Source organism: Macaca nemestrina, chromosome 8 (assembly GCF_043159975.1).
Source record: "Macaca nemestrina isolate mMacNem1 chromosome 8, mMacNem.hap1, whole genome shotgun sequence".
Classification (NCBI taxonomy): Eukaryota; Metazoa; Chordata; class Mammalia; order Primates; family Cercopithecidae; genus Macaca; species Macaca nemestrina.
In genome coordinates, this window is record NC_092132.1 from 55,335,253 (window position 1) to 55,349,691 (window position 14,439).

At 43.3% G+C, this 14,439-nt stretch overlaps 1 protein-coding gene and 1 long non-coding RNA gene across 3 annotated transcripts in view; one reads left to right on the plus strand and one right to left on the minus strand.

The window, feature by feature from the left end:
- LOC105497282 (2,4-dienoyl-CoA reductase 1) overlaps nucleotides 1-7,607 on the minus strand; it is a 45,029-nt gene extending 37,422 nt beyond the window's left edge. Inside the window, exon 1 of the mRNA XM_011768292.2 lies at nucleotides 7,453-7,607. Coding sequence (XP_011766594.2) covers nucleotides 7,453-7,521 — 69 coding nt within the window. The 5' untranslated portion in view covers nucleotides 7,522-7,607. The remainder of the gene's footprint in view (nucleotides 1-7,452) is intronic.
- LOC105497283 (uncharacterized) lies at nucleotides 7,447-12,149 on the plus strand. Of its 2 annotated transcripts, none has more exons than XR_011606907.1 (3): nucleotides 7,447-7,561; nucleotides 8,964-9,046; nucleotides 11,516-12,149. It is a non-coding gene; the product is annotated as an uncharacterized lncRNA (long non-coding RNA). The 2 variants fall into 2 exon arrangements; XR_011606906.1 differs by lacking the exon at nucleotides 7,447-7,561 and adding an exon at nucleotides 7,709-7,829 and having other exon boundaries at nucleotides 8,872-9,046.
- Nucleotides 12,150-14,439: the final 2,290 nt, after the last annotated feature.

Below are 14,439 nucleotides of genomic sequence, written 5' to 3' on the forward strand. Positions count from 1 at the left end.
AGGGAATGAGGAATACAGAAATTAAGTTAAATATGTAGTATATTAAAAGTTGGTATGTGGTGTGGGGAAAAAATAAGGCAGCCATTAGGGATAGAGCATTGCTACTTTAAATAGAGTCATCAGCAAAGGCCTCATTGAGAAGGTGACATTGGAGCAAAGACGTGAAGGAGAAGAATGAATCATAGGGTTTTAGGCAAAAGGGATTGGGAGCAAAGGCCCTAAGCAGGGGGCATGCTTATGGATGGGGTAATAGTCAGGAAGCCAGTGTGGCTGCAGAAGAAGGAAGGAGGGAGACAGGGGCAGGAGAAGAGGTCAGTGAGGTAAAGGGGACTGGACCATTCAGGCTGAGTCAGCCACTGTGGAGACTCAGGCTTTTACTCTGAGTCAAGTGGGAAACATCTTCTAAGTTTTGAGGAGAGAAGGGACATGATCTGCCTGAAGTTTTAAGGGATTGTTCTGGCTGCCATGGAGTGTAGAGGGCAAGGTTGGAAGCAGGGAAACTATTAGGACACTTGTATAACAGGCCAGGCAAGAGATGGTGATGCTTAGCCCAGGATGCTATCATGTGAACTGGTGGGAAGTTAGCAAATAAAACTGCTTGCAAGAACAAAGGTCCCCATAAATGAGGACGTAATGAGTTACCACTGTACCTAATACTGCCTGGTCCAATTATTTCTTCTTTTTTTAAGGTTTTATTAATACATAACATTTTTACCTATTCGTGGGGTACACGTGATATTTTATTCCATGCATAGAATGTGCAATGATCAAGTCAGGGTATTCAGGATATCCACTAGATCCATGATTTCTTCTTGCCTCATGCCCAACAACATGAGATTGGGCTTTTGTTCTTGATCTATTTTATCACATTTTTGCCTATTTCATTAAAAGCATATAAACAGGTCTCCTGTTTACTGAAAAGAACTGAGAGAGATTTTTCTACCTCGCACCTTTACCTCAATATCCCTGTTACATCTGCACTGCCTTTGTGTTCTAGAAAAATTAAGATTTAACTGTGAGCCAGAAAAAAGGAAATGGAGACCCCATCAGACAGAAGTCATTAGTCTATGTGAGAGACACTAAGGGCAGCAGAAATTAAGAGAAGACAACACATTCCACACACATTTAAAGTGTAAATTAGCCTGAACCCAGAAGCCAACCAGCCAGACCTGGTAAGGTGAGAGCTGCGGAAGGTAACTTAGTTCCAGTTTTAAGTGACTGCATGCAGAGTAATGCTGTAACTGAAATGACTGGGTTGGCATGAGAAGACCAAGTTGCAGCACTGAGGATAATGAGTTCTGCATTAGAAATGCTGCACCTGGGATGCTTCTGGAATAGTCAGGTAGAGGTATCTAAGCTGCAGTAGGAAATATTGTTTTGAAGCACAGAGAATAAATCAGGGCTAAAGGTAAATGGCAACATCATTTCATCATTCCAGCAATTATGAAAGCCTACAGTTCTATCACTGCTTTCACGTTACAATGCAGTGTGAGAGTTTCCCAGACTGCAAGGGATCAAAGTGCAGTTGACTTTTTATTCTAGACTTATTTATCATTACCCTGGCACTTCGATCTCAGAATGATTCATCAACTTAGAAAGAGCTGTGGACAGCTGAGAATGCTGATCATTTTCTACCTAGAATTTTCTGCAAAAACTAAAAGTTGCTAAACATCAATGGCATGCTTTCTACCATGGGCTATAAGAAACTCTGGATAACTTTAAATTCCCTCCTCTTTTGATGTCATTATCATGACCTTTGGGAGATATCTGAGATCTAGATTTTTTTTGGTAATACTATAAAGTTAGCTTTTTAGTTTGGGCAGGAAGTTTGTTTGAAATTTCTTCAGATGCATACTTAAGCTACAAGGCCAAGATTCATCCACTAACCCCACCCCCACCACCTGCCCTGCCCTGCCCCACCTCGGTGACTCCCTCTCCTCCTCTTCACCTGATACATCCCATCCATCTCTAAGCCCCATGCCTTTTACCTCCCCAGTGTCCCTCTCTATCCACCACCTGATTTCAAACCCCAAACTCACAATATTCACAAACATTGAGGGCCTACTCTATGTCATCTTTTAACTGATCTCCAGATGACTATCAACGGGCTCATGTTACTTCTCTCCTAAGATCTTCTAACGGCTCCTGGTAGCTGCAGAACATCCAGATTCCTTTGCTCCCCACAGCTATGTCTTCACGACCTAGCTCCTGCCCCTCTCTCCTGCCTCATCTCCCCTGAAATTTACACTCAGGAAAACAAAGTACTCAGGGTTCCCCAAACACCAACTCTTTCCTACCTCCCTGTCTTTACACAAATTGCTCCCTATCGTCACCCAACATTCATCATTGAAACCCAGCTGTGAGAGCTCTGGTGCCTTCCCTAACACTCCCAGGGAGAATTAACATTCTCTCCTCCACCTCTGTAGCTTAATTATCTATATACCACTTGAGGAGTCCCAGATCCTACTGACATTTCAAGAATGATGTCACTTACTCCTCTTCTCCTTCCAGTCCCCTCTTAATGTCCTCACTCAGGAGAGTGGCATTGTCCTTAGTTCAGGGGCCAAAGACGGAAATCTGGGCTTCGTCTTGCCCCATACATTCAAACCAAGCCCAGTTCATTTTAGTCCCCAGTAGCTCTAATGCTACACTCAGTTCAGACCCTCATCACTGGTGTTTTGATGTTTGGTCTCCCTACCTCCAGTCTTACCTGAGGATATTGTATTTCTGCTCACAATTTTGATGGCAACATGTCAACTCTGAGCTCAGCCCTATCTCGCATCCTCACCACCAATCACCAAGGCCTCTGATTTTACCTCCCAAATATCACTCAACTTTGAGTGTCTCCAAACCCAAAGCATGCCCTTGTTGAGGTCATGATCACCTCTCATCAGATGAGAGGATTACTCAGGGTTTGGCCGTTTGTCTCCACTCCCATCCCTCAGGACAAAGTGTTAACTCCTTAACACAGCTGACAGGCTGCTCACTAAGCTGTCTCTCACCTCCTGCCTCCCTGCTCTCTACTGATAACCTCCATGCTGGGCCTTCACATGGACTACTCTCCTGTCTAAAACATTCTTACATCTCTCCCTTTGGCTAACTCCTACTCATCCTTCAGGTCTCAGCTTTGATATATACCAAACAACAACACTCTCATAAAACTGGACATACTTCCCCCACGAGCAGGAGATGCTTCTTCCCCAGTCCTGACATCTCCCTACTGAGAGAAGCTCAGGTAGTACAACTCCAGTCAACCTGCTAGGGACGTTTGGATGCTTGTCCCTTGAAACCTCATGTTGAAATGTGATCCCCAATGTTGGAGGTGGGGACTAATAGGAGGTGCCTCGGTTATGGGGGCAGATCCATCACGAACGTCATAGTACCATCCTCATCCTGGGAGTGGCAAGTGAGTCTGCACTCTTAGTTCCCACTAAAGCAGGCTGGGAAAGAACCTGGCACCTCCCAAGACCCTCTTACTTCCATCTCTGCAAACTCCAGTTCCCCTTCACCTTCTGCCACAAGTGCAAGCAGCCTTAGGCCATCACCAGATGCAGATGCTCAGTCTTGAACTTGTCCAGGCATCAGAATCATGAGCCAAACAAACCTTTTTCTTTATAAATTACCCAGCCTCAGGTGTTCCTTTATAACAACACAAACTGAGGTACAATCTGTCCCTGCAGAGACAGTTGATATGACCGGTAAATTTTGACAGGATCGTTGGGTATGAACAGTCCTCCTTGGTCTCCCTCTTGGGAGCCAGCTGCCTTCAGAGGGCAATATTCGGCCTTCCTCCAGAGTTATGTAAGTCTGCCTACTTCGGGAGATGCAGCTGATGGGCCCAGCTGCCTCTCACAAACCACAATAAAAGTGATACTTTGGCTTCCACCTTTACTCATTTTTCAGACTGGAAAAAAACGGATGCTATTTATTTGGGATCCCCCCCAAAAGCAAGAACACCCAACCTAACATGCAGCACATCACACCATAACACCATTGGACTCTAAGCTTCCTGACAGCAGGGATCAGCTCTTCTTCTCACCCTCATATCCCTAGTAAGGTGCCTAGCAAAAAGTAAATGCTCAATTTTCTACATAAATAAGAAAAGCCCACCATGCCCTGTCCCCCAGCAACCTGACTGATCTCATCTCCACACGCTTCTCTGTTCCCATACTTCACCAACTCCACAATACCAAACCACTTGAATTTTTATAAATAAGCCACTCCTTCACTTCTTGATACATGCTATTCCTTAGGTCTGTATTGCCATTGGGACCACACAAATTCCATCTCCTGGTTTAACAGTAGGCTACTGGGGCCACTTCCTCCATGAAGCCTACCTTGCCTCCTCTAGGTACGCAGTTTGGGTCATATACGCATTATAATACACATCTGCATCTTCACAGTCTATTGATGTCTGCTGGTGACTCACTAGAGTACCATTTTTCAGATTTCTTTGACTGTGAAACATAGCAAGAAATCTGTTTTATATAGCAACATACGCATGTTCATAGCAACACAGTACACATATTCATTCATGTAACAGATACTTGTTACATGTTTACTCTATGCCAAGCACTGTTCTAGGTATAAACAGTGAACAAAACAGAAGAAAATATTTGCCTGCATACAGCTTATATTCCAGAATTTTACACTGAATAAAGAAATACTTAGGCTTCCAGATTTTAAAAAATATATATAGAAAACACATCTAGCTGGTTTTATACTGCTCCAAGACAATATTCATCATGAGAAAGCAATGAAACAAAGTTGACTACACTCTAAGGGAAAATGTGACATCCAAGTAAAATTATGCCTATCCATCCTTTTACCAGAACAGATGCCTGGAATGATGTTCACCAAATGTTAAACCTAGTTAATTCTGGGTGGCCAGTTTGAGGTCATATGTTACTTTGTTTTTTTAACTGTATTGCTGAATAATAGAGGCCAGGAACCATTTTTCTAAAAATAGTGATTTTATTCTTGATAGTTACTTTTTTTTTTTTTGAGATGGAGTCTCACTCTTTGAGATATATAAGTAATAATATATAAAATAAAATATATATTTTATTACATAAATATATATAAATTATATGTAAAAATAAAAAATAATATATAAAAATATAAAACAAAATAAACAACCTTACTACATGAGATGAATTTAGATATACCCTATTCTATTCCAATTTTTTTTTTTTTTTGAGATGGAGTCTCACTCTATCGCCAGGTTGGAGTGCAGTAGCGCAATCTCAGCTCACTGCAACCTCCGCCTCCTGGGTTCAAGCGATTCTCCCGCCTCAGCCTCCCAAGTAGCTGGGACTACAGTCATACACCACCACGCCCAGCTAACTTTTGTATTTTTAGTAGAGACAGGGTTTCACCATGTTGGCCAGGATGGTCTTGATCTCTTGATCTCATGATCTGCCCGCCTCAGCCTCCCAAAGGGCTGTTTTGCTCCATTAAATTGATTTTAAGGCCTACTCATTCGTTATTACTTGTGGCTTAAAAAACATATATGAGACTATACTGCATTGAAGGTAGGAATGTCTTTCAACCACAAATTGCCAAAGAATGCCCAACACTTAGTAGGTACTTAATTAATTAGTGTTTCCTCATAAACAACTGAATGACTGAATGTTTTCCTCAATAGAACTGAGAGCAACTTGACAGCAGTTGAGAGCAGGGCTCATATTTTTTATATCTTGAGTCCCAGGGCATAGCACAGGGCCAGACACAAAGCCAGTCCTCAATAAATACTTATTAAATTGAAATGAGGTCTACTCGTCAGCAGCACAATTTAATAGAGCAATTCACAAATAGGTTTTAAAACAAATGAAACATTTGCCTTGGTTCTTGGTAACAAAAATATTCAAATTAGGGGTTTTAATTATAACAACTTGTATTTGCCCACGAAAACATGATGTTCCCTGGAACCACCTCCCACTTCACAGATGTAAACACTTCTCTTCTCCCAGGAATTCAAACTTGAGGCTACATGTGCTAGGAAGGGGACAAACCACACTAACAGGTGCCTCTCTTGCCTCCCAACCTCGATCCTCAAAACTGCCACTTTTTTTTTCCGCAAAGAAATTTCAAAATTGTCAGATTACAATTAAGTTTTAAATGAGTTCATTTTCTCCCTCTCAAACTGTATTGTCTAATGGTGTCAGAAGAGCTCGGATAAGGTCTGTGTGACCTTATTACTACAATCCTAATGATGTGTGTTAAAAAATAAAATCTCTGAAGACATCACAGAGCTGTTGCAGGTTTCAAATGAGAAATGTCTCTGAGAAAGAATCAGAAAATATAGGCTTCCTTTAAAATGATCTATAACCCAGTTTTCACAGGGAGGAAAAAAAAAAACAAAACTCAGCAAACACCTAACCCTGAACAAATCTCACTTTTTAAAAGAAAGATCTCTTACTTGAGGGAACCACCATACTAATTCTTTGTATTCCTATTTGGAACTACTGCTGCCCATATTTTTTGAAAAAGAACACCATGGCTGTCTATTCTATCAAATCAAAAGAAGTTTTTTCACAGTTGAGGTATTAATTTTTCTGCCTGGCTAAAGAAAACGTGCTTTTCAGTTTACTTATTACAATTTTGTAATTTAGATGTGCGGAGGGCTTGTCTTGGATATTGTTTTTTTTTTGTTTGTTTTTGTTTCTCTTTCCTCTTCCTGTTTTCACTCGCAGTATTTTATTTCCATTATGGGTGCAATGGAGACATGCTGACAGGAGTGTAGGCGAGAGAGGGGGGGAAGCCAGGGTGAGACGGACCTCTCCCAGCTATACATCTGGGAAGGTGAGTCTATAAACAGCTGGGGTTTTGTTTTTGTTTCATTTTTATGAGAATTTGTTTGTATTAGTGTTTAATTCCATAACACATAGATGGGCTTTCCTCATAACAAACTACGTCAAAGACCAGTGCTCGCTCGGCCTGGTCCCTCTCTCACCCCTTAATGGACGGGCGAGGGCCATATTCTTCCCTACCTCTTCCTACCTATTTACACACAAGTTGGAAACTTGCAGAACTGTGAAAACTTCGAAAATCACGTGTCTTCCCTATTCCCCTACACACATCAGGGCTTCATCTGAGAGTGGAATACGACCTGGGCCCCGGTGCTCACTCCTGGCATTGCCCTTCGCCCCGGGACCTGGTGGCCCTCTCTCTGCGCCCCCAAACGCCCTGTCCTAGCTCCCTGAGCCCCTGGGACGCCGGGTCCTCTCTTTGTGCCCCAAGACCTCCTGCCCTTTCTCTTGCGCCCCGAGACGTCCTGTCCTCTCTTCCGCGCTCCGGGTTGCTCTGTCCTCTCTCTTTGCGTCCCGGGACGCCTTGTCCTCGCTCCCCGAGGCCCGGGACGCCTTGTCCTCGCTCTCCGAGGCCCCGGGACGCCCTGTCCTCTCTTTTTGCGCGTCGGGACGCCCTGTCCCGCGACCCCGGCCGCCTTACCCGCCGAGGAGCGAGGCCACAGGGCAGCCGCGACCCCAGAGCAAAGAAAACCCTGGCCTGCAGCGTCATGTTGATTCTCCGGAACTCGGGCCGGAAGGCGGCGAAGGCGGTACAGCGCAGGGGGCGGGACAAAAAGAACAAAGTTCTTGCGGCTGGGATCGCTGCCTGGGCTGCCGGGAGCTGGGACCGGGACTGGGACCCAGGCGGCGAGGACGCCCCGCGGCCCTGACCTTCAGGTTCGGGCCGAGGGCGCCGCCTAGCTCTGCCTGGCCGATGCTCTCTCCTGCTCTCTGGTCCGGCCGGGAGTGCTTTGTATAGCAGAGCACGGAGGTCTCTGTGTCCTTGAGCGGGTGGACGAACCCCTGCGCCCTGTAAAGGTTTGCAGATTGCAGCTGCGCGTCCCCTACACTGCCCACCAAGGGCGAAAACCTTTTTCAGTAGTATATGTTTATCCCTTAAGTGCGTGTTTAAGTGCGGAGTCCGCGTGGCGCCAAGTCACATATTATCAGAATAATATTTTGGATGTAATTTCCGTAAGGCTAAGAGCCTGAAAAACACCAAGGCCAGCTGCCGGCGTTTTGACTTTTCGCAGGACACACCGCCCCCTGTCGCCGAGATGCAGCGTGGCTCCGCCGCCCAACCTTGGCTTTTTTCTCGAAGTTATACACACGTTAAAGGCAAACGCAGATTCAGTATATCATTCTCCATCTTAGTGTAATATACCTGTTGACACAAGGCATTAGCTCAGATCACATTTCTTTCCTCATTCGTAAAATGTGAATATTCATGGCTAATTCAGGATTTTAGATAAAAGAGGACGGGTGTGAGGCCCCAGGCTCAGGCTGGTGATAGATGATACTGAGTGTTTACTATGTGCTGGAATTTTCCAAATGCTGATAAAGAAGGCAGCCCTTGATATTCAGAACCTGGCCCGGGACTCACAGCTAGATCATACTAATCTATTAAACTTAAACCTTCACACAGAATACCAATTCAGACAAGGTTGCTCTGCGATCATAATAAGGTGAGGCAAAGCAAGTCAACTTCATAGTTCTAAGCACCAACAAAAACAACTCATGGTGCCACCCACAAAACACCAAACACAATGTCTCTTGGCCAAAATGAGTTGCTATTTCTTTTCCAATTACAACTTTAACCTCATTCTACCTATAGACTTAATCTTCCTTCATTATAAGTAAGATTTATTGAGATTCTCACAGAATTGCCCGCCCTTTCTGACAACATCCATTCTAGAGTGAACCCCAACTTCCTTAGGCCATCTCCTAAATCATTTGAAATCCAAACCCTGTAAGAAGTTCTTTCTAACACCTCTTACTGAGACACCCTATAATTTTTCATGGCATGTGTCCTTCACTGCAAAAAAATAATAAACCCAACTGGTTTATTTGTCAACTGCAGATTTGTCCCTGGTTATCTTTGGCTGGAAGGCCTCGACAGTGCCCTGAAAGCAGTATTAATTCATTGTCTCAGTGTTGATTTTCCTGAAGCAGACTCTGAGGCCGGTATCCAGTGCAAGTGACCCATTTGAGAACCTGGGGAAGCACTAGCAGGGAAGAGAAGGTAGGCAACCCAGGTAAGTCATCCAGGTGTCTGGCAGTGGGCTACTAGAGCTTAATGCCACAGGGGAAACTCTGGGTGGAAATGGAGAACCCACGCCTCAGAGAAATCCCATCCAAGGGATGAGGAAGCTGGGGTATTAGCACACAAACTCTCATGCCAACGGTTGAGGGCCAGGACTATTGATTCCCCAGCACTCTGACCTGTGACAGTAGCATCAGGGCTTGCTTCAGAAAAAGACCTCAAGAAAAGTGACACAGACACTATCGTTGGAGTTAGATGGTGCCCTGAAATAGTGTTTACCACAAACTTAGCTGCAATAAAAGTCTGACTCCCTTTTTTGACGTTTGATTGCTGATAGTTCTTCCCCTGTTTCCCGCATCTGGGCAAGTCGATAAGAAAGCCCAGACGCTCCCTCCTTTGGCTCTGGCAGCCAAGCCCTTTCTTGTGTGTGGAAACTGTTTGTCCAGCCCAATCCCCTAACCATTATAAAAACCCCAAAACATTTTTTCCTTGCTATATTAGTTTTCTAGGGCTGCCACGAGAAAGTGTGGCAGGCCAGGTTTCACTAATGCAGGCCTCCATCACAACTGTTTCAGTAGTGACTGAGTGGATAAGTTAAATATTAAAAGCTAAAAAAAAAAACCAATGTCCTTATACAAAGGCTGGGATGTAACAAAAGCCCATCAGCAGTTTTTCCTAGACCTTTCCTGGGCCTTAAACTTAAAGCATGACAAAATAATGAAGGATTCTTAACAGGACCCATTCAGGATTAAACAAGTTTTATTGGGGGCCTGAAGAAACTCCCCAGGCCTCCACAAACAAGTCTATTGGAGGACTGAAGGAACTCCCTAAACCTCTGTAATCTAGCAGGAGACAAAATAAGGGTAATCACCCAGCACCTAGACCCATTTAGACTAAGTAAATTTACTGAGGCTCCAGAGGAAGGTCTTCAGTACTCAGACCTTAGTTATAGATTAAAAGAAGTTAATCACTTATGTCTTTAGATGAATGTACACTTACATGTAGACATATAGCTTGGAAAGTATATAAACTCTGAAAAACTTTGTAATTTTGAGTTGGTCTGGTGATAATTTCCAAGCCTGTAACTGGTTACAGAAATAAAAACTTTCTTCCTCCCCAGTTCATCGGCATCTCATTACTGGCAGCAAGAAATAGCAGCTGACCCTCAGTTTGGTCCAGGAACAAAACTACCACAGATTGGGTGGCTTAAATGGAAATTTGTTTCCTCACAGTTCTGGAGGCCACAAGTCAGCAGAGCTGGTTTCTTGTGGAGCCACTGTGGGACCATCTTCTCCCTATGTCTTTACATGATCCTCCTGTGCACCTTTCAATTTCTATTTTATTTATTTATTTTTTTTGAGACGGAGTCTCGCTCTGTCGCCCAGGCTGGAGTGCAGTGGCCGGATCTCAGCTCACTGCAAGCTCCGCCTCCTGGGTTCACGCCATTCTCCCGCCTCAGCCTCCCGAGTAGCTGGGACCACAGGCGCCCACCACCTCGCCCGGCTAATTTTTTGTATTTTTTAGTAGAGACGGGGTTTCACGGTGTTAGCCAGCATGGTCTCGATCTCCTGACCTCGTGATCCGCCCATCTCGGCCTCCCAAAGTGCTGGGATTACAGGCTTGAGCCACCGCGCCCGGCCGAACCTTTCAATTTCTAAATTGCCTCTTCTTATGAGAACACCAGTCGTGTTGGATTAAGGCCCACCCTCAATGACCTAATTTAACTGGAATTATCTCCCTAAAGACTCTATCTCCAAATATAGTCACATTCTGACGTATTGGGGGTTAAGAGTTCAATGTATATATTTGGCTGGGAGAAAGGAGAAGTAACACAATTCAGCCCAGAACACTTGCTCTCTTAAATAACTTTTAGACTAACTTAGGAGGCCTGTTCTGTCCTCCCAAAAAAAAAAAAACCTTGAGCATATATCAATAATAAACCTTTTGCTACGCTCTTGATATATGTATAGGGGCACTGTCATTCTTGACTTCCAAACCAAATTTTAAGTGGGGTTCATCTTGTTTCTAAGAAGTTGCAACATTAGTGATACGGTTTGGATTTGTATCCCTACCCAAACCTCATGTCAAATTGTAATCCCCAGTGTTGGAATTGGGGCCTGGTGGGAGGTGACTGGATCATGGGGGCAGATTTCTCCCTTTGGTGCTATTCTCCTGATAGAGTTCTCAGGAAATCTGGTTGTTTAAAAGTGTGTGGCACTTCCCACCCTCTCTGTTCTTCCTGCTCCAGCTGTGTAAGACAGCCTGCTTCCCCTTCGCCTTCCACCATGATTGTAAGTTTCCTGAGGCCTCTCCAGTCATACTTTCTATATAGCCTACAGAACTGTGAGTCAATTAAACCTCGTTTCTTTATAACCTACTCAGTGTGAGGTATGTCTTTATAGCATTGTGAGAATGGAGTAACACAATTAGTAACTTAAAACAATCATTTATTATTTCACAGTTCACAGGAGTCAGGAGTCTAAGCACAGCTTAGCTGAATCCTTGGCTCTGGGTCTCAGAAGACTTCAATCAAGGTGTCAACTGGGCTGTTTTTATCTGGAGTCCCAACTGGAGAAGATCTGATCCCAAGCTCATCCAGATTGTTTGCAGAATTATTTTCCTCATAGCCATATGACTGACAGCCCCAGATTTTTGCTGGATGTTGGCTGGAGTTGCCTTCGGCTTCTCGAAGTCACCTCCATCCCTTCCCATGCGGGCTTCCTCAGTAGACTGCTTACTACATCAAGCCAGCAAGGATAATTTTGTACCTCAGGGAGGCCCCAGCCCATCTTTTAAGGACAATCATCAGATTAAGTGAGGCCCACTGAAAATAGTCTTAATCTCCTTTTGATTAAATAAAATCAACTGACTTGGGACTGCAAACCAAAAAGTGACTGAGGCAGGTCTCTGTCGGTTAGAGATCATTTAGCCAAGGTTGAGGACATGTCTGGGGAAAAAAATGCAACTCACAGAAGCATCTGTAACCTATGCTTTTTCCAAAGGGGGTTTTGGGAAATTCTTTATTTAAAAAAGAAGAGCAAGCAGGAGAAAAAAAAAAAAAAAAAAGGAAAAGAGGGTAGACAGTGAGGCAGATGGTTCCAGTCTTTTGAGACTCTGATTAGCCTCAGTAAATCTACATTTTACATAAGATAAAATAAACATGTGAAAAGAGGGAGTAGACGAAATGATGTTATGTCCTGGGATTATGAAATTACAGCTATTGGTTTGGGAACAACAACAACAAAAAGACAGTATTGGTGACTGAGTTCCCAAGCTTAACTTTCCTTATGGCATAGTGAGTGCAGAGTCCCTATATTCTGTTTTTCTTTCACAGGATCTTAGTTGCATCTGCAAAATTCTTTCACCTTTGCCACATACTGTTAACTAGAAGTGAGTCACAGTTCCTATCCATACTCAAGGGAAGGGAATTATACAGAGCATGAATACCAGGGACTGGACTCATGGGACCATTTGAGAACTCTGTCTACCACAACCATACACTAGACATGAAAAAGAAGGTTGCAAAAGTTTTAGGTAGACCCCCCGTATTAGTCCATTCTTGCATTCCTATAAATAAATATCGAAGACTGAGTAATTTATAGGAAAAGAGGTTTAATTGGCTCATGGTTCTGCAGGCGGTATAGGAAGCACTGTGGCATCTGCTTCTGGGGAGGCCTGAGGAAGCTTCCACTCATGGAAGGCAAAGGGGCACACTTTTAAATGACTAGATCTCAGGAGAATTCCCTCACTATGGCAAAGATAGTACCAAGTGGAATAGTGAGTGCTAAACCATTCATGAGAAACCTGCCCCTGTGATCTAATCACCTTCTACCAGGCTCCACCTCCAACACCAGGGATTACATTTCAATATATGGGATTTGGGTGGGGACACACATCAAAACTGCATCACCCACACTGTACAATCTGTCAGAGGGAAATAGCTACATAAAACACTTAGGCAGCCTGGACTCTGGGTTCTGTTTTACTATGTTCCCCAAGCTTGGTAGAGAAGCAGAGGGTTGGAACCTCAAAGGAATAAACCGGTTAGGAAAAATATAACCACTAGGAACTGAAAATCAGAGAGGCCTCCCCTAAAGGCCTGTATAGGACTTAGGGTCCTTCTTATGATACCGAAAGGGAAGAAAGGAGACAGGGCACTAAAGATGACTAAGATTGAATTTCTCACAATTCCCACAATCATGGAGGGATGAATAGGGCTAAGAATGGAATTGAAATAAAATAAAATATTACCTTCATCCTTGAATATATGGTTGAACATTGATACTACTAGCGTGTCTTGAATATCAACAGAAAAAATGATTACATTATTTTTAATTTTTAATATTTTCTGAAATCCAAAGGCCTAAAAGTGCGGTTCATCTTGTTTCTAAGAAGAAGTTGCAACATTAGTGATATGGTTTGGATTTGTGTCCCTACCCAAACCTCATGTCGAATTGTAATCCCCAATGTTGGAATTGGGTCCTGGTGGGAGGTGACTGGATCATGAGGACAGATCTCTCCCTTTGGTGCTATTCTTCTGATTTCCTATCTGATGGTTCAGCCTTAGTGCCTGGCAGACTCCTACACTCCAGCAATGGCTGCTTCCCTCACACACACGCCTCCTCTCCCTACTTTCACATCATCACCCTAGTATGGCTGCCTCTGACCCCATAATCAGGGGTCAGCTTTAATTTTGTTTTCTCAGGAAAAGTTACCTTGATTTCTACACTAATTCAGGTCTTCCCATTAGGGAAGCATCCAAGTTTGGTGGTATCTGAGGCTTACAAACTTTGGGAAGTCATTTAAGAAAAAGAATACAAAATTAGATGCAAAGATAAATATTAACTTAGAATATAAAAAGAAATTATAACAAATGACAAATTCCAAAAGATTCACAGTATCCTAAATTTCACACAAATATAAGGTAATGTTTCAAATTACTTAAATATGTAACACGCCTCTATTTGTAATTTCCGCCTACATTTCGGGGCTGCATTCTCTTTGATCACCTCTTCCTTTGTTGAAGATTTTATACGTATATTTTTAATAGAGAGAATAGGGAGTTCAAGTGCTAAATCATGCCTCACACACACTTAGACTTGCCATTCATAGGACCACTACAGATTTGTATCTGGCCAACACAGAATTTCTAAAAATTTCTGTTGCATGCAATTATTATCATATACCAAAAAAAGCATGGTGCATTCCTAATAGTAAACACTACATTGTGACTATTCATGACAGGGACAAACTTCTGTTTTGACTCTGCATCCATGAAACCATATCCTCTGCTAACAGTTTTACGTAATTTGGTACTAGCTTATGGCTTCATACACTTTAAACAATTCAAACTTTGCTTCTCCTCCAATTCCCATTTACTTCCAG